General features: G+C 36.6%; 3 protein-coding genes across 3 annotated transcripts; 2 read left to right on the top strand and 1 right to left on the bottom strand.

Annotated features, from left to right (window-relative positions):
• The first annotated feature begins 76 nt into the window (after positions 1 to 76).
• LOC131779737 (acetyl-CoA acetyltransferase, cytosolic) lies at positions 77 to 9,315 on the top strand. The gene is made up of 7 exons (XM_059096327.2): positions 77 to 318; positions 1,052 to 1,233; positions 2,308 to 2,425; positions 4,293 to 4,436; positions 5,468 to 5,745; positions 6,348 to 6,458; positions 7,233 to 9,315. The coding sequence occupies exons 1-7, from the start codon at positions 117 to 119 to the stop codon at positions 7,401 to 7,403; spliced, it is 1,206 nt and encodes a 401-aa protein (XP_058952310.2). The 5' UTR covers positions 77 to 116; the 3' UTR covers positions 7,404 to 9,315.
• LOC131779725 (protein ripply1) lies at positions 9,295 to 16,704 on the bottom strand. Its single transcript, XM_059096318.1, has 7 exons — positions 16,677 to 16,704; positions 16,402 to 16,555; positions 15,692 to 15,999; positions 15,291 to 15,361; positions 14,797 to 14,866; positions 12,023 to 12,087; positions 9,295 to 11,145 (listed from the first exon to the last, which is right to left on the bottom strand). Exons 4-7 carry the CDS (start codon positions 15,293 to 15,295, stop codon positions 10,965 to 10,967), a joined length of 321 nt encoding a protein of 106 aa, XP_058952301.1. The 5' UTR covers positions 15,296 to 15,361; positions 15,692 to 15,999; positions 16,402 to 16,555; positions 16,677 to 16,704; the 3' UTR covers positions 9,295 to 10,964.
• On the top strand, positions 16,164 to 24,395 carry LOC131779707 (calcineurin subunit B). Its single transcript, XM_066172020.1, has 7 exons — positions 16,164 to 16,293; positions 16,486 to 16,568; positions 19,109 to 19,169; positions 19,669 to 19,907; position 20,093; positions 20,765 to 20,949; positions 23,848 to 24,395. Exons 2-7 carry the CDS (start codon positions 16,566 to 16,568, stop codon positions 23,902 to 23,904), a joined length of 546 nt encoding a protein of 181 aa, XP_066028117.1. The 5' UTR covers positions 16,164 to 16,293; positions 16,486 to 16,565; the 3' UTR covers positions 23,905 to 24,395.
• The last annotated feature ends 22 nt before the right edge of the window (positions 24,396 to 24,417 follow it).

Below are 24,417 nucleotides of genomic sequence, written 5' to 3'. Positions count from 1 at the left end.
ATCAATCAGTGGATAGTTAATTACAAAAGATATGTCGTGTCATTCGAAACAAAAAGTGCCAACTAGATGCCAGGAGTTTTCACGTGTCACTTGGTCACTTTCCTCGACTTTCGGAAATGGCGGCTAGTTTGGGATACAATGATTCGGATGTTGTAATTGTTGCAGCCGGAAGAACGCCAATAGGAAACTTAAATGGTTGTATTAGCTCTCTTAAAGCGCATGAACTTGGCGCCTTGGTCATTCGAGAAGTTTTGGCGCACGTTAAGATCTCCCCAGCCGACGTGGCTGAGGTGATTATGGGACAGGTTTGCACTGCTGGTGTGTATTGAAGATATAATCTCTTATTTATCAAATTGCAGTTGTTTTGTAGCAAGGAAGATGTAACTTTATCTATTATAGGTTCGTTCAGATTTGCAAATTACCTACTCCACCCCCACCACCCCCAACCAGGCGCTCAGGAAAGAGGTGGGGGGGGGGGGGGGAAGGGGGTTACGAGAAGAACTTGTGAAAAAAAATTTTAAAAATAACGATAAGAATAAAAAAAGGGTGAGGGAGGGGCAAGATGGGCTATAGGGCTAAAAAAAAGTTTGTGACTGTCAGACAAAGGTCTTAAAATTTCAAATGATAAACAGAGTTATTGATTGATTATTTGGCAAAACATTAAAATTTAGTTTGTAAATGATCAAAAAATTTAATCCAATTGAAACTGTATTTATTGAATCAAATATTACTTGTCAAAAATTGACCTACAGGTGTGTTACCTTTGTATGTACGTGAATCAATAACATTTTACTTTAATCAGAGTAACATTTACTTATTTAATTTTGTTGTCAGAGAGCAAAAGAAAAATTTCAATAGTTGACTTCTACTACTTTACTCTGGCTAGTTTGTGTAATTTCAATACATAGAGGATCTGGAAGGGTTGCTACTGAAAATTTCTGAACATAATTTCAACATATCCTTACTTGTCACAGATTTTGTCAAATGTGAAAAGCACCTTTTTTAATGGAGATGGTCAATCTTTTACTCTGTTGTGGGTTACCTCATGCAGGGCAAGGCCAAGGTCCAGCACGACAAGCAGCAATGAATGCTGGTATCCCATCATCTGTTCCAGCATATGGTGTGAACATGTTGTGTGGATCTGGTTTAAAGGCTGTTGCTTTGGGATACCAAGCTGTTATAACTGACAAATCAGCTGTTGTTGTTGCTGGGGGTCAGGAAAGTATGAGCCAGGTAGGGTTTTGACCTCAATAAACCCCTAAAAAATGCTTAACCCTTTACACCCTAACATCAGTATGCATATTCTCCATACTGTCCTTCAAACATTTCCAAAGAGACTGACGAGGAGAATTTGTTTAACAGTCAAGAGCTGCTTTAGTTGGTGTTCATCTCTTCTATACTCGTGATTTCATGTTTGATTCAGGGGTGATATAGTAAGGAGAAATTAGATGTTAGTCACTCTCAGGGGCTAAAGGGTTAAAGGTTTCACACACACATTATGAGTGAGAAAAAGAATTCAATATATTATATAGCATGCAATTTGATTTGTCTAGTTGTGATTCTCTAACCTCAAATGCAGGGATTTTTTTTCATATACAAACAACATGCTTGTCTGCTTTCACTTGACCTTCTAAAGGATTCATATATTTAATTCCCATCAAACCTTTCTTTGACAGAAAAAAATCAAATTTGGTTTTCAAATGTTGACATCATTATTTGCTTCAATAAGTCACCCTTCAGTTGATTCTTGTAGGTTTATATTATTGATTTGTTTCAAAATTTATCTCTTCAGTATAAAGTTGGACTGATTCAAATGAAACTATATGGGCCTTCCATGAGTGACCAAGATAAAATTTCTCCCTACATTATTGATACAATTTTAAGCAAAAAAAGAGAATACCGAACAAAATATATAAATTAGGGGATTAATTGTTATTTGATCCAATACAAAATTATTAGAACTGACTTTGTAAGAATTGTGTGGCAGACAGTAAGGAGAATTGCTAATGAGATCTTAGGAGTGAAAGGGTTAAAAAGTCCTGTAAAAGAGTGTTGTCAGTGGCAGTGATTGAAATTTCTATAACCTCGACAGAAGTTGCCATAAAGGTCTTGTGGAAAGTTGTTTGTCAGTCCAATGTTATGAGTCTTATTAGTGAACTGAGCTTATTGGTCAGTTTTACAGCGTGTTTGTTTGTCTTGGGGGGGGGATCTGTTAGTTTTCATTGATTACTTTTAATGTGTGAGGGGAATATGTTTTGTGTCAGGTGATGATTATTATAAGTAACCCAAGTATTATGATTTTTACAGGCCCCTCATTGTTGTAACATAAGGTCACCAATGAAGATGGGTGACACTAAACTTGTGGATACTATGATGCTTGATGGACTTATTGATGCTTTTCATGGCTACCACATGGGAATAACAGGTACAAGGGGTTTTGATGCTGCACAATGTTACATTATCTCATGATTCAGTTGATTTCAAATCACATCTTATGGTATATTTGTCTTGAGGGTATAATATCCTTATACTGCTGCAACTTACCATAGCTTCAGCAGCATGAAGCAAGGAGTGTCAACTTCACTCTAGTACATCAGCAATTAATCGATAATTTTTTTTGACGATATGCCACTACCCATTTATACTTCCAGGCGTTATAAGGTGCTGTGAGGATTAAGTATCTGGCTACAGGTCTCAAGCATAACATCACCACCTTAGCCAGGGCTCAAATCCAGACTTCTCAAACCAAAGTCCTTTTTCCTGTAACTCTTTAACTCTCAAGATTTGATTGTTAATTCTCCAATCTTGATGTTAGATCAAGATAACAACTTCTATCTGATAAGTTTGAGTATTCTCTTTACCTGTTTCCTGGATAGTATATAGATATAAGTGAATAGTATTCACAATGTCTCACTCATGAGTTTTAAAGAGGGTGTAACTATTATAATCTGGAATGATTCTCTTGAACGATTCTCTTGAACATTTCTCTTACCAAGTAATGATAAGCCTTTGGCCGGGCCTCGAAGAAGCAATCTGTGTTTGTGTGTTTTGCTGTGTGTCACCTTGCTGTGCTTAAGCCTGTGGTTTTGCTCTATTAATGAAGGCCATCAACTCTTTTCTTTATGTTACAATCCAGCCAGTGAAAGAATGACACTTGCTACTAAAAGAATTCGAGTGAGTGAGAATGATGATGATGATGATGGTTCTGGTTGTAGTTGTAATCTTGCCGCTCCATGGCCTGCCCTCTTGGGGCTTGGATCCATTGAACCTCCTTTCTTCTCCTTTTCCTCTCGAACTCTTCTATTGTGTTCAGCAAGGTTTTTGCCAGCTGCGACATGCTCTGGGTCTTTATTTGGTTTCATCTTATTTTTATCAGTTGAAGTCATCTGTATGAAGCCTGGCTGAAGGCTTGCCCCTGCAGGCCCTGGCAGAAGGCTGGCTAGTGCTTCTTCAGTCTTAAGTTCTTTATCATCCATTTTACTTGTTGATATATAATTTGTGAGTTCTTATTAAGAAGTTAATCAGTTTCTTCATAAATACTATCTATTTCCTTATCATTGACCAAGGGTACTTCAACATTTTTGGCTGTGAGAAGAGCAGCACTTGCGATTGCCATGTACTTTCCATACTTCAGACTCAATCCACCAGGAATCATTCCAAGTTCTCTCTTTACCATGAAGTTATTGCTCAAGTCCTTCAGAAGTTTTCTTTCATCAACAAGGACAAAATGAGCCAATACTTTACATAAGAGCTGAAGGAATGTATAAACTATTGCATCGCAAGTCTTTGAAGACAATGAAGTTTCATATCTCTTGAAGTGCTTCTCAACATCTTGTTCAGTAAGCTTCTTAACTTAATCCTGGGTGAGAGCTTCACCAATCATTTCCTTTGCTTTACCACTTGCAACAAGAACAATGAGCTGCTCTCAATGATAGCTGCTATGCAACCTGGCCAAAGGCTCTGAATCACTTGCTAGTTCAGCTTTGAGAATACTCATAACATCTGTGATTGCTGCAGCTTTGCTGCCTGGCCAAAGGCTCTCTTTTTTATTAATATCCATTTTGTATGTTAAATTTCAAAATTTATACTGAAGGGATGACGAAGTGAGAATATGAGACATGAATACTTCTCACTCTTGAGCTTTGCTATCAATTCTTTCTTTTCATCATTAAATAAACTGGTTATTTTTCTTTTTGTGTTTGTCATCAATTTAGAGGTCAACATAGTACAATGTTAGTGAAAATAGAATATATCAAAATAAGTAACAAAGTGCATTTTTAATTTTGTTGTAGCTGAAAATGTTGCAAAACAGTGGCAAGTTACAAGAAATGAACAAGATCAGTTTGCAGTTGTTTCTCAAAACCGAGCTGAGAGTGCTCAAAATGAAGGGCATTTTAAAGAAGAGATTATTAACGTTACTGTGAAAACAAGAAAAGGTAAATAGAGTTATGTTAAAATCTGTTAGTATTGTATTATTTAGCCTTCCCTTTTAAAGGTGAAGTCTTCCCTCAAGCTATGTAAGTGGCTCCTCCAGTGCAAGGTATCCGACCAACTCGCCCACAGACCAATTTGCCCATGCCAACTCATATGAAATCACTCAAATAAGCCAAGTTCATCACAGAATTAGTCTTGTTTTAAGTTGAGGTCTGATGTTTTATGCATTGATGATGAAATAATTGAAGTTTCAACAACATTTCTTGACTTTATACCATTAAGATACAAACCAAAGTGTTCAACAACCAGCATATGGTAACATACAAATACTTCGATGTTATGGACAGAATTGTGGATTTTTCCAGTAGGAAAGCTTTTATTTTATTTAGATCTTACATTTCCTTGTTGTTGTACAGGTTGTGTTATATTTTAAGCCAAAGAATCAAAGCAATTGTTCTGGGATTTGGATCTCATCATCTAAGTGTTTGAACACTCCATTTTGTTAATATCTGTGAATAAATGAAAATCATGTATATGAATTACAGATTAATGATTGGATTTGAGAAGGACCTTTGCAATGAGGAATGCTAATTAAAAGGCTATGGAAAAGTAATTTTAAGAGTGGGTGAGTTGGCATGGGCAAGTTAGTGTGTGGGTGACTTGGCTATAATACCAGTTACCTCCAATATTTTATCAAGCTTCCCTGAACACCAAGTCTTATAAAACTGTCAATTTCCCAAGCACTGTTAGAGTAAAGTAAGAAAGTATTTATGTTTTGCTATGATGCAGAAGTTATATACTTTATTTTAGGCCAAGTATGGGTGGTGCTTAGGTGAATTAACCGCCATGACAACATATAGTCTCTTTATATTTCATTTACTATTAGTAAGTGTAAATTTAGTTTGAAATACTCTAGCCCTGTAAGTTTGCATTCATTTGTTCTTATCACCCACAATGATAGTCATAATAGCAGAATCCATAAAAACCAGAGGTTTATTCTAATTTAAACCTTTTTTTTCACTTCTTTTGTCAGGGACAGTCGATGTTACAGAGGATGAGTTTCCACGTCATGGCACTTCTATGGAAGGTCTTTCTCGTCTCAAACCATGTTTTCTTCAAGACGGGACTGGTTCAGTCACAGCTGGAAATTCCTCTGGCATCAATGATGGTTCTGCTGCAGTTGTACTAATGTCATATGCTGAGGCTGCCAGGAGAGGCGTGGTCCCTTTAGCTCGTATAGTTTCATGGGGTCAGGCTGGTGTTGAACCTGCAGTGATGGGCACAGGACCAATTCCAGCAACAAGAAAAGCTGTAAGGAAACTATGTTTTTGTGACAGTCTGGCTCAGTGAGTGACTCACTGGCTGACTAGACAACCATCTATTAAGCACATGGATAATTGATTGTTTAGCCAATTGACTAATTGACTGACTGCTTGATTGGTTTATTGATTGCTCACTTGCTTGATTGATGGATTGATAAGTCTTTCAGTGGGTTGCATTGTTTTTATTATTTGAAAGGAAGGAAAGGATGTTCTGTCAACATGAAATCAGAGGATGATTAAGAATGTTCATTTATGGTTGGGACCTTTAGTTTTATTGAAGGGGGGTACAAAGTGTAGGAATGAGGAGCACTTGGGTTGGGAAAACATCTGGAAAGCAAAAAAGAAGAGTTGTGTATGGTATTAAAGATGAGGAGAGATGTAAGTTTTGGAGAAAAGATAAAGCAAATAAAACAAAAACAAAAACAAACATCACTTAGAGTGAGAAAAGAGGTAAAAAAACTTAAGGAGAAGAACTTTTCTTCCCCCTCCCTACCAGTAAGAGGATTACAGCTGCATTACTTTTTAAAAACAATTTAAATGAAGGTGAATGTTTACACAAAAGAAACATTTCCTTTGTTTTGTCTTCCATAGGTTCAAAAGGCAGGATGGAAACTTGAAGATGTTGACTTGTTTGAGCTGAATGAAGCATTTGCAGCACAGTCTTGTGCTGTTGTGAAAGATTTAGGGCTCAATTCAAAAAAGGTACCAAATGACCTTTCAAATTCTTTGACATTGATATTAATTATGAAAACATTGTACAGGTTCATGTTGTGTAGTTGCATCCAATTGACTTTTTCCTTGTGCCATTAATTTCAGGGCATAATTGATTTTTGATCTCCTTGGTCATTCATCATTTCATTCATTTATCCTCCCATACCATAATCTACTAGAAATCGGGGTTTTCCCAATGGAGCAACGTAGCCATAAAAGGGGAGATTTGAAGTGCTACCCCCCTCTTTTTTCCAGCTTGATTGCTGTTTCTATAGAGCACTCAAAACCCAGAGCTCTACAGGTGATGAGAAACATTACTTGGGAAATACTTGGGTAGCATGATAGTAAGACATTCCAAGGTGACCAACTTCAATTTTTTGAGGGAGCTACTGTAAGCAGTCTAAGTGTCAGGCTTATACTGGGTATGAAAAGGATTATTTTATTCAAGTTACTACAGTGTCATCTTACTAACATTTGGGGGCAAACTTGGTTGTTTGATATTTATGAGTTGATTATTTGGATCAATGTCAGCATCTGAACAACTGTGTACCTACCCCTCCCTTAACCCAACATAAATCCTAACTCGATATCAGTTGACTGTTATTGGGTTAGGGGAGGGGTTTTGCAATTTCTCAGATGCTGACATTGATCTGGTTCTTCCTCTTGACAAATAGGGAGGTCACAAAATTTGCAAACCCCCCCTCCCCCCTTATCCAAACTACGACTGTTTGACCAGTGGTTAAGGTTCTGACTTATTCTTGACAGGTAAATATCAGCGGAGGTGCTATAGCTCTTGGCCATCCAATAGGTGCATCAGGATGTAGAATTCTTGTGACATTGTTACATGGCTTAAAAAGAACAGGAGCAAGAAGAGGCGTGGCTGCCTTGTGTATTGGTGGCGGGATGGGAATTGCTATGTGCGTGGAAAGGTTATGACAGTCTCAATGAAAGGAATGAATGATTGTTTGGAAAGAATAATTTTGTACAAAGTTGCATATTTCTGAGATTTTTCCCAAAATGGATCACAATTGAATATCTGAACTTAGCTCTGGGAGATCAAAGACTGAGATAAATCGCTCTGGGAAATTACAACACATGGAAAACAAATTACAGTAAGAAGACGCTCAACGTGCTTTTCACGTTATTTAAAGTAGGAGTTGAAATTTCCTAGGTGATAGTAGGCTTTTAACCCATGAACTCCCTGATCAAATTTTTAATTCTCCTTACTGTCAACCATACAATTCTTATAATGTTAGTTCAGAGAATTTAGTATTGGATCAACTAATTATCCCCAAATTAATATTTTTTTTTCTCATCACTTATCTGGTTGATATTGTATAGTCATAGTAGGGAGAAATTCCGTCTTGGTCACTCACGGGAGTTAAAAGGTTAAAAAGAAAGCATAGGCAAGACCATGGAATCATTAACACTGTCTTTAAAATGCTATTTATTGATGTAACTGCGATAAGATTTTTATTGAGATGTATTTGAGAGCAATTTTCAATCGAATGTCGAAACTAATCAGGGATCGAATAAAGGGGGTAAGTTTCTGAAGAAGCTGTGGTGCTGTGTCGGTAAGAGAGTATAGCAGGGTAATTCAGTATTATCAACTGAGTTGATAACGGAAATTGGCCACTGCAAAGAATTTTAAAGCTAACGTTTCGAGCGTTGGCACTTCGTCAGAGCGAATTACGAAGGGCTAACGCTAGAAACGTCAGCTTTAAAACTCTTTACGGTGGCCAACTAATCAGATGTTAAAATTAAGTCAATTGTTACTTGCGTTTTCCCGCCCTTCCAGCAGATTGCTTGTTTATTCTTCGAGTTCTCAAAGGGTTCTTGTGATATTCTCGTTTGTCCTTATCGATCGTTTTGTTGACATTGGTTTGTGATTTGCCACACTCGCCGGAAAAGCGCCCGATGTTTGAGATAACAGAAGAATCCCAGAGGAGTTACTTCGCTTAGTCATTCGAGCTTTATGGTGAGTTGGCTTTAAAAAGATTGAAATAGTGAAACAATTTATGAAAAATGGTTTGCTAGAGTAGAAAAGCACCAAGAGATTATAATATTCCCGAAAGGTACAAGGATTGCCAAGGATGGGAAGAATGACAGTGGAATGCAAGCGATCAACTTGAATTTATCAAGTTGATCAGGTTTTTAGATGCAGCAAGAGTGATACTGTAGCTTAGATTAGGGAGTAGTCCCTCTTTTTCATCGAAGTGTGCCGCACGAGTCATAAAAATAAGCGAAACAATAAAAATTTGATGTTAGCTAATTTTTTTTTTCAATCGCGCGACGCACTTCGCGGAAAGACAGGGACTGATCTTAGTCTACCGTAGCTCCGCCGTTTAGTAGTGTGAAGTTTTCGATCTCGTCTTGTAAATCTACGTCATATAAAATTAGAAGCGACTTATTAAAGGAAAAAAAGGCGGTAAGGACAGTCATTTTAGTTTTACTTAAGGTATTTTAATAGCTTAAAATTCATCGCCATGACTTCTAGACTAGCACCCCATTCACACCAAAACATGTCTTACAGCTTTTTGTTTAACATGGCTGAATATTGTTTTCTTTATAGAGGCTGCGTAAACCGATGTTTGTCGAGCTAAAATTTAGCACATTTAAAATAAAAAGTTAGTGACTACTTGAAAACAATGGAAAATTCAGTCTTTCAATTCCCTGTTTTTGATTTTCATTCAGCTAAACCTGGTTGAACTAAACGTGTTTTGCTGGTGTGAACGGAATATAGGTTTTGTAAAAACTAATCCAGTTTGGAATAATACAAGTAGATAGTTGATTCACAACACTTTCAATACTTCAAAACCATGAGCAGTCCATTTAAATAGCGTTTATTTATTATCACAATTCATCCATAAAATATCTAGTATATCAACTTAAACATATACAAAGGTGCAAGCACAGCTTGTATGATATATGCATGTCAATGGTGTTATTTACATTGGAACCATTTTGTGGTTCATACTTATCACCCAAGTTACTTCTCTGAAGCATAGATCAGGAGAGAGTGCTACTTTTATGCCAGAGACTCGTATGAATAAAAGCTACAGGAAATAAACTTTGCTTGTACAAGATGATCATATACAACGAGTTACAATGGTTTATCGGTAGAATATCAAATAGATATCCTTATTCTGATCGATGTTCCAGGTTTCTTCAAAGGCCTAAAAATTTGGAAATATTGTCTTCTTTCAAGAGCAATTTCTGAGTATGGCGATTGTAACGCAATGACAGATACTGTTTAGACATTTTATTCAATTCAGCTAGGACGTTTTTAGAATTGCATATATCTTTCTGTATTTACAAAAGTGTACAAGGTAAACTACTTTGGCGATCAAAACGTCTTGATACATTCAATAAACTTGATGTAAAAAAAACCTCAAAAGCTAATTTAGAGGGTGCAATTACGTCCATGAGGACTTTTCGTTTCTTACCACCGTTACAGTCGCATATTGCGAGTTTTTTGCGCGATGGAACAATTTTCGATTGAGTGAAAAATCCAAGACACTTTGTCAATAGGGTTTTCCCGCGCTTTGAGCCGTTTTCATGTTTCTTACTTTGACTTCTCATTGGCTATCGTCACCCTTCGTCCTGATTGTCCCAGTGATTTCTTTGGTTTTGGTTTTACAAGACACAATCAAAAAGTGCTTTGTTAGATGCATTTGCAAATAAATAACTTAAGGTGATTCCTCAACATTTCACTGGGCATCCTGTTCGTAATCAGGCGAATAAGCAAGCGCACATTCCGAGAACATGGCTCTGTTTTTCAATAAATGGACTGGGTAAAGAGGTATGATGGTCTTTAGCTCGTGAACGAGCACGGTGACTTATATTTTTTATTGCATAAATTTGGTGTGCAAATTTATCCCTTTAAATTGGACAAGTTAAAGAAAAATTCAGCGAAAGGGAAAAAAATATGGCTAAAAAACGTGCACAAAGCTCGTTACTTGATGATGCAAAATATTACCTAGAAAGGAACGATTCGAGGAACGTTTTAAGTCGATGTTGTATAAAATTGCATGGTTTTTTCACAAATTATGTATCATATTGTTCCATATGCTCGAGACCTTCTACCTATCAAGTTTTTTTTAAGTGTTACTTTAAAGAACTTTGCTTCCAACTACCTCAAAATGTACCGTGAACCGATCAAATGACCCACGTGATTAGTGCCAGAACAGGCATACGCGGGGTAACTTTGGCTCATTATATCTCTCAAACGAGCACGGTGACCTATCTTTTAACTTGTATTTTTCGAAACAGACATTGCTAGGGAACATATAAGGAAAGTTTTAGAAAAATTGTTCGATAACTTTTTTTTCCGAGGAATTACCCCAAAAATCTCTAACCCAATCTGTCTTACTTTGGAGCTCAAAGCACCTCTAATTTACCAAAGTAACTTCGGTATGGTGGCACATATATATATATATATCTCCTTTGCAGGACTTATTTACTTATGTACAAAATAGTTACTTTTTAAATAATTGGCTACTGCTTTACTTTCTTTTCACTTTCTTTTTCATCGCATTCGTCGAGATCTTCATCGTCCTCGTCATCGCTACTATCACTACTATCTACGACTTGGATGGTCGCTTGAACGGGAAAATTCCGAAGTAAGGTTTCTCCTGATGCGTACATGTAATCATATGCGGCTTTCGTCCAGAGTAACCTTTAAAAAGGGTGAAGATAGTAAAAATGAATGCATGAAAATCCACAATTACTACAGCTGTCATGTTCCCCGGTTTCTGTAACACAATCTTTTCCAATAGTCTCGATTTTCATTGCTATAGTGTCAAGAATAAGCTTCGCCAAATAAGTTGGCAAAACTAAAAGGTCCATTCCAACAAAATAACCCCTGAATCTGGACAAGTTTTACTTTGGTAATGACCGCGAAATTTACTCAGTTGACTATAAATAATGCATGGTAAGTGCAAGCATCTTTGTATTCATGAGGATTACTCTACCGGTAGAGTCTCCGAAAAAAGTCATTAAAATAGAAATGCTATCAATTTCATTTCAATCTTTTACTGACTCTGAGGTCAAGGTACTTATTGCGTTGGTCAACCACAAACTTTTTTGCGGTACACACTTGAAAGTCACTTTCCGATAGTCGATCCTTAAAGCGTAAGCGCTAGGAACATTAAAGTACCGCTTTCCATGACGTTTTCACTTTCTTCTATGTGTTTCTTTACGCAGTTTCTTCTGTATTTGATTTATAAATAGAGAAGAGGGGACCCCTAGAACCACGGTTAAGTAAAATATGAATGATTCACTCAAAGAAGACTTCCTTGTTTCGTTTTCCTTTGTCTTTTAAGTGGAAAAGAAAAACAGCAACGGCGCGTCCCTGTGTAAACAATAGGATGAACGGAAAAGGCCGGAACGTTCTTCTTCCTTTCGCTGGCCAGTTCGTTTTTAATTATCTTGAATCAAGTCAAATACATGAACGTAGATGCTCGAAAAATTGACGTAAATAAGTTCTCCCTTTCTTCTCGGAAAATCACTGTGCCAATTACCATTTCGAAGATATGTTATTACTGGTGGCTTACCTGACTGGATGTTTAAATTGTGGTTGTTGCTGTACATTCCCTGTTGTACTTGGCGATCCATAGGGCTATTTCGGAATAAAAATAAGAATATTACAACGAGTAAGTAACAATAATTAATGTGTTGTTCGTGAAATTCTTACAGCACTATCTAGTCCTCGACCAACCATTTTGTGCAGTGTCTACGATTCACGAGAACAGAGTTGAAATCGCGGTATTCTAAATTAATGTCGTTGCTGTTGTTGTTACTGCACTACACTTATAAAATCAGTGATTTCTGTATCATTACCGCATTTGAAGTCCCGAAAGCATCAATGGAATTTAACAGGTTTTTAACAATTAAAATCTCGAAAATGGAAACTCTTTCAGAGCTGAAATCTGTCTTCTTAATGTTGTTGTTGTCTTTGTTGTTCTATACAAAATAAATCATTGACTTCTATCCCGAAAGTTGATAAGAAATTTGGCGTTTGCTTGGCAAAAGCTCATAACTAAAAACCCTTCAAAAGTTGTGGATGCAAAAATAATTTTCCTTTCTATCGTGTAACGACGGAAGTAGCTTACAACCGCATACTTGTTTCAAGAAGTTTTACATCTAAAAATAAAAATCCAAAGGAAGTTAATCGAAACCACAATTTGACTTCTTAGTCAAAGATTAGTAACGAGTTTATCTCTTCATATTCGAAATAATTTTTCAAACCCCCAGTACCCACATAGATATCTATGCTGAAGTAGCAACTTTTTGAATGTTCCAATCCTGAGTCTTGGACATCGATTGAGGATTCATGGCTAATTTCAAAAGCAAAATTTCTAGTTCTGTTATAAAGCTGAAGTAGACTACTCTGATACCAGGGAACACCAGTAAAACAAGGGTTGTAACCGGTTATTGACCGAAACTGGTTCTGCCTTCGGTTGTAAATAATGTAACGACGTTAAATTTGGAAGTGAATTCTACTACTCAAGTTAACCACCTCGCGCAGAAATGGCGGGCAAGACTTTATTGTAGTACTGTATCTTGCCTTTTAACCATCAGTTACGATACAGAAAAAAGCTTAAAACACCCTGGCCAGGCAACGGTAAAAAATTAAAGTGACTTTTTTCTTTTGAAAACCTGCAGAAGTGAATTGCTTAAATGCAGTCTAAGAAGCCCGTTGGCTTATTCTGCCTACAGAGCTTTCACTTGCTTGCTCGTTTAAGGTTTTAGTAGGCACACTGTGATAAATTTAACGAGGTAGAGGAACGATTAATTTTTTTTTTAAGTATGTTGACCGGACGGAACGAGTTTTCATATCAGGGTTAAGGTTGTTCATTGCCCATTTACGGCGGGTTTGCTAAACATCGGCAAAGACTTAAAGTGCCGCTTTCCTTCACGGTCTAACTCTATTTATCACATTAAAAAAGAATACTTATCGTAGAAAAAACGTTGTTTTTCAATTTATGTCCCTAAATTGATGTATATTTATTCACAAACCCACCATAACATTAACTCGGTTAGTGTTTTTAGAATCTGAATAATCAAAAATTAGAACATGGTCAATTTCTATTGCTTGAACACTGCGTCTAAACGTTCTATAGCGCGCTGCGTGTACCGCAGTAACCGAGTTACGGCGCATCTTTAACAGACAAACAGCTTAAAATCGTTTTCCTGTTTTATACATAAACAATCTAGCGCAAACTAACAGATTCAGTACAGGTAACCGAATGACAATTTGAAAGCTACTCTAAAAAATGAATAGCAGATGTCAGGTATGGAAAGGTTTGTTTAGACGAAGGTCAATCGACAATTCGATATCGCGCGGGTACTTGCAACCGCTTTGACAGACCTGTAAATTAGGACGAGTCAAGCCCGCTGAGAAACTTAAAAGATGGAAATCTTCTTGAAAGGGTATCCCAATAACTTAACTTGGGACAAATGAGTGGCAATAGTGTGTTGCCGGAAAAAAATAAATAAATGGCAAAAAGATACATCCCACCGACATAAAATAGATTCTAGTCGTATCAATTGGTCCCACCCGCAAGAAGCTGGTCACCGATATTGCTTGCACACTCCCTCAAAAAATTCTATCGATATAAAGAGCCATATCTTTATCAGTTTCAATGTGTTTAAGGGCTCAGTTCAAAAGGGATGTTTCTGTTTCATGGTGAAACGACAGGGTATTGACCCTTTAAATAGACGCTTTCCTGGAGATTTTTCTTTCATCGCGTTTTCATGATTTCGAATCCTTTTACTGTTCCCATCATTCGAAGATCGAAGATATATTAAAAACAAGGTTCCTCTATTAAGAATTTTTTTTCAGTTAATAAAGAGAATAACTTTATTTTTATGCATAATAAGCGTAATTTCATTAAATTTTTTTCTTTTAGGAACAGAGTAGGAAAACGATCAGAAAAAAATCAGCGTTTTTCCGTCAAAGAGTCGTGCAAATTTTAAGAGAAACAGTTCAGCAAAGTACCCACAGCGAGTAGTTGATTTATGAGAAATTAAAATAAAGCGCGATGATTTATATAATTCCCTTCAAACTTCCTTCCTTTTCACTCCAAAATTGATGGAAAACAAAAAACCGGATAAGCAAAAGAGCCGAAAGGTTTCCTGCGCTAAAAGAAAACCACACTTTGCTTTACAACCTAATGGTTTCCAAGAGTGAAAAGAATCTTGTGAAATACTTTATTAGGCCTTTGATTGTAGTCAAAGTTTCACTGAAAATTCGTTTCTGATTATTCTCGTTTGAGCTGTAGAAATCTCAGTCAATCTTTCTTTAGAAACCTATCCATCAACTCACCGTGAATCGTACTTGACGCTGTTTTCTTTGATCGTCTTCGGGTGTTTCGAGCCATGGCCGCCAAATTTTGCTGCAATGACCAGAAAAGAAAAAAAATCCGTTTATGACACGTGGCGAATGGGAAACATGTTGCTAACACGAACATGGGCTTGATATCTATTTGCAAATGGCCATAGATTCATTGATTTAGATGTAAAGTAATTGGTTTTGTGATTCGTCTACAATTCACCGACTGAACATGCCAAATCGATAGCAAAAAGAGTGATGTTCTTTCAGAGGGAAATAAAGATTTATCCAGCCTAAAGAACTGTCGCGTAATTTTCGTTCGTGCCTTTTTTCTCTCACTATAGCTTAACATGACAGTGACTGTTGAAATAGTACTTTGCAAAATTCCTTCTTTGCATTGCAAACCTCACGAATCCCAATTCCTTGGTATTTCGCTTGCTTGGTTGTTCACCCGCTTAATTTACAAATTTGTGAGACAAAGTACTTACTTCATGTTGTGTTCAGTATAAAAGATCCACTTATATAAGTCGGGTTTTTCTTAAATTTTCCGGTGCTTTTCCTGTCAGTTGAAAGAAGAAAGGACCCATGTTATTTCAATTTCGAGAATTAATGAGCCAACTTCGAGTCACGAAATCACTCAATGACGAAATTGTGCAACTCCTGGTCTGGTAAGTTACCAGTATTCAGGTATTATTGGTAACCGAGATGAAACGCGTGGGTTTTCTCTTATCTAGGCAAAGATTATGGGGAAAATCTGCAATTTCTTCGTCGAAATTGCGCTCGCCCGTGAACAAGATAAGAGAAGTACTAATAAAATGAATATGCGCCTTTCCAGCCGAACATGTTTGACAAGCGTTCAGTAGTATTCACATGGGTTACGTGTACTCACCTGATGTCACGAAATGGTGCAGTGCACGACAGGCTGCCTTCGATTTTTGCAAAGTCGCTGGAGTACAGGAACGCGTGAAATCTTTGGCAAAATGTTTGTGTAGGGCAGTACTAAAATAGTCTAGACGTGCCGCGGGTGTTGTCCGAAGCTGGGAGATTTTCACACCTCCGAAGCGCACTCGGCCAATCACTACGGCTATCTAACAAATTTATTGTTTTCACCGTCAAAGGGCTTCTACAACGTGTAACGTGCTTCAAGAAGCCGCGACACTCGTGCCACGGAAGGTCCAATAGTCTAACTTAGCACAACTGAAACGCAAATTTGCACCCCTCAGTCAACAAAACTAATGCAAATTTCACTGCTCTGACATGTGTAGTGCTAAAAAACCTAAACGATTGTAAATATAAAAGCAAAGCACACGTTTTGCGAAGCCACATGGTCACGCAAAACAATTTAAATCCTGTTCTCTTTGTTTTGGATAACTCTATTTTCAAAATGTAAATGAGTCTTTATCTTGTATTCCGTAAAGCCTTTTTTCAGTTGCCCTAGCCACTCTTTCTAAGACGTGAGCTGGCAAAAAAGGTTCAGTTGTACGTTTCAAGGTTTGCGAAAGTTTTGCCTTTTAGATAAGCATTTAATTCTCGTAGTATTGGTCATTTTAGTCAAAATACGTAATGCATCAATGTATTACTGTTGCAAAATATTATTACCTTCAAAGTTTGTAACTTTTTTCACAGAGGGAAGGGTGGTTGGGCGTTATTATGACTATGACAATTTTCCACTCTATCCCCCAGTGCGTGACGAATTACAAATTCAGATATTCAGCCATGTTCTGTAACCTTCGAGGAAAGGAGACCTTCTGGCCTATTCAGTAATGGTAAGAAGTGAGACTTGTATTGTTTTTAGATTAGCTAAAGGTGTGAGAACGCTAAGGAATTAAAAAATAGCAATAGGCACAAAACCTGGCAGATTTTCTCTTACTTACGAAAGATCCATCGACGGCGCGAAAATTGAAGTCTTTGTTTATTATTTAAAAGTAGATAAAAGCGCAAGAAATTTAATCTTCTCTGTGTGTGGAGAGAGAATCATTACGTCCACAGGCCGCTAATGCTACAAGTTAATGGACTATTTGAACAAAGAACTAACAGGTGATTCTCCTGAGATATTTCTTCTCATAAAGCTACATAAAGCACTCTTTTATGGCGGAACCTTTGTTATTACCTCTCGGCACACTTTCAGTTGATGACGGTAAGCACTTTCTTTCCTGTGCTTAAAGCTCTGAAAGATCTGCCTGGATAAATAAATCAAAAACCGTCACCGACTTCATGGCCAGATAACTTGGAAATTGTCTTCCTTTTTAATTAAAAATATTGACCAGTTTGTTCAGCTGGATAGTAATGGGAAAGGCAACACTGACAGGCTGACAAATTTAAAGTGGATCCTTGTCGCTACTGCTTTTGCTTTATTTAAGAAGTACAGGAAAAAATCTGAATAAAAATAGATGTTTAAAAGTCTAAATCAAACAAAAGTAGATAGGGAAAATAATGAAGCTGTCAACAGTGAATGATGTTATTATTAAAAATTGTGTCCAGGGAAGGAAGTTTACTTTTTTCCAGGCAAAGGAAAAATTTCCTATTTCGTTTGATCCTTGTCACTCTATCTTAAATCTGATGGTCAATATTTTGCTGTATTTCATTTTGCCTTTGTGAAGCATGAATGAGATTTCCCCATAATGTTTCTTAACCAGTAAGGTTTTCATGGCAACTAATGGACCCATTTATGTGTTGTCCTGTCAATATATTTGTCCACCTTAAATTTCCTCTTTGTCTTATACAAAAATTGAGATTTCAAGACCATTTAGGGTTGCTGGGAATTTTTTATCAGGACAGTCTTAAGGTGTGAGAAAAATCTGAATCGCTCAAGTTTATTGAAAAGTTTTTCAACAAGAAATATTTTTGTTTTGCAAGGAGGAAGTTTGAAATCTCAATTATCCTTTTTCCAGCAATTTATCATCTTAACCAGGAAATGCTAGATTTCATTATCAGTAAAAACATTATTTCCTTCCATAACAAGTTTTTTATTGTTGATCATTATACCATCTAATTCACCCCATATGTGGTATTTTGAAAGTTACATTAACTTCGTGGTTTCTCATTGGAAGTTATTATATAGGGTTTTACTTTTTTTAATACAAGAGAGCTGACTTTTATCTTTGAAACAACTCATTATATGCCATTTCTAATAAAGCTTTCAACTTACACTATCTCTTATGCAGCTGATATTTTAAAATAATTTCTTGTTTAGCATAAAAACACATCTTTATCAGAAATGTTTAGTATAGAGTTACTGAAAGGCTTTCATGTTTCCTTATCCAATGTGATAATTTCCATGGGTTTATTAAAATTGCTTTTGCTTGTAAGTCTTCCTTTCAAAGTTTTCTTTTACAGAGATCTAAACTGATATAGAAATTCTGCGTAATTCTCCTTAAAATCTTAAATATTAAAAGCTCTCAAGATAATAAATTTCAGGGAGTGAATGGGGAAAATGGGGATTACTTTGATTTGAGAATCTTACCAAAATCATGTTAATTTTGATGCAATGGTTATGGACATTAATGTGTCCAAATATTTCTGTTTAGGAAAAGGATGACAATTTTATTGAAGGAGGGGTTTATACAGAGGTTTGAATCAATTCAAAGGGAAAATTGTGAATGTTCAAAAATTTTGAAGATCCAGAAAGAGTACAGAAAATAAAGATAAATTTTTGAGAAGAAGGGGAAAAGTGAAGATAGTTGTTGGGTGACATCTTTGTTCGGTGGTTGAATTTGCATAAATCACCACCACTGCTATCAACATGTTTTACATTCATGATTATAGGACTTTCAATCTGTGGCAAACCCTGAGCGACTTAAGGGAACCATGTGATATGCATCATATCTTTGAGTCTAGAAAATAAGATTTAAGTTACAAGAAATTCTGGAATATTTCATAAATTCATATCATAATCATGTCTACACACCTTGTGTTGGGCTACAGTATGTGGAAGGATGACTTTTAAAGAAAAAAATGTTTCCAAATTTCTAGATAATTTTTTGCAGAAGACAAGTCACAACTGACAAAGTGTGCAAAAATTAGGGTTAGGAAGACTCAAATTTGCAAATTTTACCCTTAATAGCAATAGCTATTTCTATTCAGCTAGTTATGCACCCTAAAACTGCACCAAATGTAGAAATTGAGGAAAGTGTTCTAAAATTGCTCTTCTTGGGAGATATTGTAGCTTTTACTTTAGAACCTTAGACGCCAGTTTAGTATTAGGTATACTGCACTTTGTTAATCTAATGAATTGATGACCTTCATTTTCCAAGTTGATCCATTTTTTATCTCAAAATAAAAACTTGTTTTATATGCTGTTATTTAGGGAGCAGGAGCATCAGTTGCCAATGAGGAAGAAATAAGAGAATTGGAATCAAATTCAAACTGTATGTATATGGGAGTAGGGTAGGATTTGGGTTCAAAGTAATGCCTAGCAGTAAAGGAGCAAGTTTTTTATTAATACAAAATGCAAGTGTTTGTTGCAATTTGTAAAACTAGGAACATTATTTTAAAGATAATTTTAATGGAGTTGTAAATCAAACATCAATCAAACTATTTTTGTCAGTGAACAAAACTGTGCAGAATAAATTCCAGGAAATTGGGCTGTTGTTGGAAGGTTGTTACTATTTAACTCTTGACTCTCAAGATCTGCTCAGTAGTTTCCATTGTGGCTGCCATATATTTCCTTATAAATTGGATTGCAAGAATTTAGCATCATATCAAGATCACACCTTGTAACTGATAAGCCTGTCTGTTTTTATTTCCTTTCTTTTCTGGATGATGTTTTGAAATTGCAAGGACAAGATTTATTTCAACCGCTTATTCCCATGTTCAAACCATGTACTGCATTTAATTTCTTTTAGATAATCATCTCTTTTCTCCTAGTTACTACTAAAGAGATTCCAAAGCTGCTGAAGAGGTTTTCCCGTTATGATCCTGAAGGGAAAAATGGTGGTATAACCCTGAAACAGTTCTTAGATATACCAGAAATATCTACAAATCCAGTCATGCCCAAAGTGGCCTCTGCATATCTTGAAAGGAGAACCAACAGGATAACACCTAAATCATTCATCAAAATTATGTCCAGACTCAGTCATCGCAATTCTATTCAGGACAAAAAGAATGTGAGTCACAATTTACCTCAGTTTTATGGGTAGAGCTAGCTGTATGGATTAGTCAATGTCATTGATTTCCAAGATGATGTTTTTATGATATTGGCAAAGCTGGTTTGGTCAAGAGGGCTGAATGTTGGCAGAATTTCTTTTAATTGTCTTTATGCACCAGGAAAATACAATCTTGACTCAATGAGTGTGGTCAACGATTTATTATTATAAGCATTAAGTTATTAAATATGTACTCTGGCATATACAAGGATTTTTTTCTGTAGGATCATAGCAGGCAATGGGAAGCATGTACTATGTTCCCATCTTGTTTGCTTTGACAACCAGTCAGAACTCAAGATTGGCTTCATCTTGATCACAAGGGGAAGTCAGCCATATGATAACTGTGTAGTAGGCCCTTGAAAAATTGAAAATAAGAAATGATAACTCAAATAAAAATAAGGTGCAAGGGTTTTACTCTTTTTCTCTAGACCCAAGAGTGACTAGTATGTAAATTACTCCCTTGATCTCTGAACACAGTGGGTAGAAAGGGTAAAAAGAAAATAACCACAAAAAAAAGTATGGACACAGGACGGGAAGTAAGTTTGAAGATCTTGAGAGGCAAAGGATTAAATGGATTTATACATTCCATAGCCCTCCCTTCCCTTTAGTGCGATTTGGAGGTGACCTTGTGTAAATATTGTAAAGAGTAATTCTCAGTGGCTGAGGTAATGTCTCAGATATGAAGTCTCAATCATAGGGTTTGCTGTGGGTGTTCATGTCATTCCAGAAAATTTTCAGCTTCCCCTGAGCAATTAAAATTATGTGTGGTATAGTAGACTTAGGCATCTGGACCTGTTCATCTTTTATTTTTCTTGCAGTTGCATTCCAGTTACTGGACACTGATCAAGATGGATACTTGTCATACAGTGAACTGTTCAGCTTGCTTAGAATGGTAACTGGTCCTCTTATCACAGACGATCACTTGTTAGGAATGATATCAAGTATTTTAAACAGGAGTGAATTGCAGCAGACTACAAGGTTGACATTTGATGAATTTACAAACGTAAGTCAAACACAGATGCAAAGGGCAGGTTATTTAAACAAAGTTTAGCCATCCATGGTTTAACAATACCTTGTTCTAAGCCATCTTCAATTTATCAAACCTTTTATCTGTATGATGTCTAGAGGGCTGAAAGCAAATAATGGAAGGACATTTGTTTAATCAAAACCCTTGAGGCCCACTGCTTGTGTAAAACTGCAGTTTGTGTTAAATCTTTCATAAATAACCAGCCCAAAGTGTTCATGTTCATTAGGGCTGGGTCTATTGTTCATCAAGGCGACTTTCATTTCAAGTGCTTGTCCCAGTTTCCAAGGTGCCGTACTCCTTCAACTCTTAACCTTTAACTCCCAAGATTTTATTGTTACTTTTTCCCTCTAGCTGCTACACATTTCCTTGTAAATCAGCTACAAGAATTTGGTGTTAGATCAGGATAATAACTTTTACCCAATAAGTCTGAATATTCTCATTACCTGTTTGCTGGTTATATATATGGAAATTTTAAGGAGAAGTTTAATTTTAATCACTTCAGGGAGTTTAAGGGTTAAGAGTAACTAGCACCTTATTCCCTCAACAGCATCACCCATGAAACAAACATTTAGGAGATGATGAAAAAAAAAGGAATTGATTTCAAACTTAAGAAGCTCTTGATTATTAAACAACTTCTCCTAGTCACTACCATAGGGCATTTATGTAGATTAGTTTGTAGAATATGTATACAGGTGTTACAGTGTTAGGGGGTTGAGTGTACTGCTACTCCTTCTGATGAAAGAATTGAAGACTTGACAGTAAGCAGGACCTTTGTCGGAAATCATAAATAATTTTATAATTTACAACAACAAAAACAGAATGAGAACTCAAAAATGTGAAATGATACAAACTCAGACTGGAAAGTTAACGGAAGTGTGGAAAACTGATTTGGAACATGAAAATATTTTTCATAACACAATTATGTTAACTACCACAATTAAAGCAACCATATTGAAAAGAGTAACGCAAAAAAGCCAGCAGCGGGGTAATTGGAGTGGCCAGTATGCGTAATACTGTTTGCAAACTGATTAAAAAGAGGCAAAAGGCCAGACATTTGGGTTCAACACGTGTCGATGCTACCAAGGAAACTTGAATAAGCACTGGCAATCATGGAGCCTTTGATACAAAAACAAAGTAAAATAAGAACTAGGCGATGATCAACATCGCACAAACGCGGACTCAAAGGTCTAATGAGGAGTAATGAAGCGTGATGAGGCGATATGAAAATGTTTAAGACATCTGTCATAACGCAAAGATACTCCATATCAACAGTTTACTAGGAGAAATATTTAAGAACTCATTAGAAATTATGAAAAAACCTGACACAATGCAACGATGTTACGAACTCCAAATGAACGTTTTAAGAAAATGTGACGAAGTGATTTGAAACTGTATAAAAAGATCTGTCATAAAAAGAACAACGTTACGAACTGCAAATCAACTGAATGTGTAAAATATTGAGTGTTAAAAGGTGATTTGAAAACGATATGTAAACATCTGTTGTAACACAACAGTGCTAAAAACTCCAAATCGACTTTGAAAAAGGCGTTAAGTGATTTCAAACTAATATACAAACATCTGCCATAAGAAAACAGTGTTATAAAACTACAAATGACCGTTTTAGAAAGTGCTTTGAAGTGACTTGAAAGTGATGTGTGCACATCTGTCAGAAACTAACGAAACAATGCTACGAACTGCTCATCAATGTCTAAAAATTGATTTAAATTTATCGCCAATATGAAAACGTCTGTCTCAACGATGGTACAATTTTCGACCAAACTGTTTGATACACGAAGAAAGGGGGGAACTTCCTAAGGAAATTGTGGTACTGCGTCGGTTATGGTAAAACAAGATAATTTGGTTTACTAATTGAGCAAATAAATAGATGTAAATCGGCCACTGTAAAGAGTTTCTGAAGCTGACGTTTCGAGACTTGACACTCCGACAGAGCAAATGGCGAGGGGCTCTGACGGAGTGTTAAATTTCGAAATGTCAGCTTTAGAAACTCTTTATGGTGGCCAATTTTCAGTCGATAAAACCAAATTATCTTGTTTCTTACACGCTTAACATCGTTGCTAAGGGATACCAGAAGGTACGGCTTACAAAATTTTGGGAGAAAGTTTCAAGATTCAACCTTTATTTGATCTTAGTTTGTTTTTGTTGTTGTTCATTTATTTATGTTGCAAACTTGGACCAAACTGTTTAAGAAAGTGTTAAAACTAATTTGAAACTGAATGAAAACATCTGTCATAGCGAAGTGATGGTACAAACTCCGTGTCAACGGTTTAAGAAAGGGTGAAGATAATGATTTGAAGATTGAAACATCTGTTAAAGCGTAACTATGTTACTGTGCCTTAACAACGCTATCAAGTAGTAAGAGTTTGAAAACAGGTTATGACTTAAAGAACAGCCCTAATAAGTTAGTAATAAGGGGGAAGGGGGAAGGGGCACGTCGGTCAGTTTTTGCTGGAAATGTGCCGCTGGCCTCTCAGAAACCCTACCACATTGAAGTCTATACTTTGGCCAATTATAGACCCCATCTTTGTCACTTTTTGTGAGAAGGTGACTAACTTTTAATCGCGAATCTTCCCATTACTTAACCAGATTTCTAATCCCCAAAATCCCGAAAATGAGCAACCCCCTACCATTAGCTCTATTGAAAATGTAACCCCATTATAGTCAATCTGGTCGTGAAAGTGCGAACTCATCCAGCGGCACATCCCCGTTAGCTTATCACTAGGCACCAACTCCCCTCATATGGTAATAAGGTATGTGAGTAAGTACAGCCTGCATAGCGTAATAACTATGCTGATGCGACTGTTATGCAGATTTTTTCTTTCAGAAAATGAATAGGTTTCTTTATTTGTGTGCTAGATTGTCTCCGAGGAGGAAATAGAAAATCTATTCACAGTGGAATTGCAGCTCCCTTAATTGATACAGGGAAACATCTTCCAACAAGAACGAGTGAGGTGAAACTAGGATTCACCAAATATTTTGCTAATGGCAAAGGAAAAGAAAATGGGCGCGCAGTGGAGGAAGGGAGGTTCCTTACGCGGTCGTCACCAGTCGCGTGGTATTGCATTCATTCAGACAGTACGCAAGGGCCTGAGGAGGAGGCTGCCTTGAGCCGAATAAGACTATGGAGTTCCTGTTACTGGTTTCATGACTAGATGCGGATCGAGGTGATCCCAAAGACCGTCGATTCCATGTAAAACTCTCAATCGACCATCGACAACTCAACCGTCTAAGGAAGTTGGAAAGTGTTCGAGTTGTCGCCACTTTCTCGACCACTCCAAGAGGTCATTATACTCCTGACCAATCAGACCCAAAACTTAAACCAATTGCTTACTAGCGTTTTTTCGCACTATTACCGGTATATCAATGTTAGTCTTAATTAAAGCGAGTTGAAATGAAAGAGAAAAGGGCCTTATCTTGAAATTGTAG

Source organism: Pocillopora verrucosa, chromosome 9, assembly GCF_036669915.1.
Source record: "Pocillopora verrucosa isolate sample1 chromosome 9, ASM3666991v2, whole genome shotgun sequence".
In the NCBI taxonomy this organism is placed as follows: Eukaryota; Metazoa; Cnidaria; class Anthozoa; order Scleractinia; family Pocilloporidae; genus Pocillopora; species Pocillopora verrucosa.
This window is presented reverse-complemented; position numbering and strand designations above follow the sequence as displayed.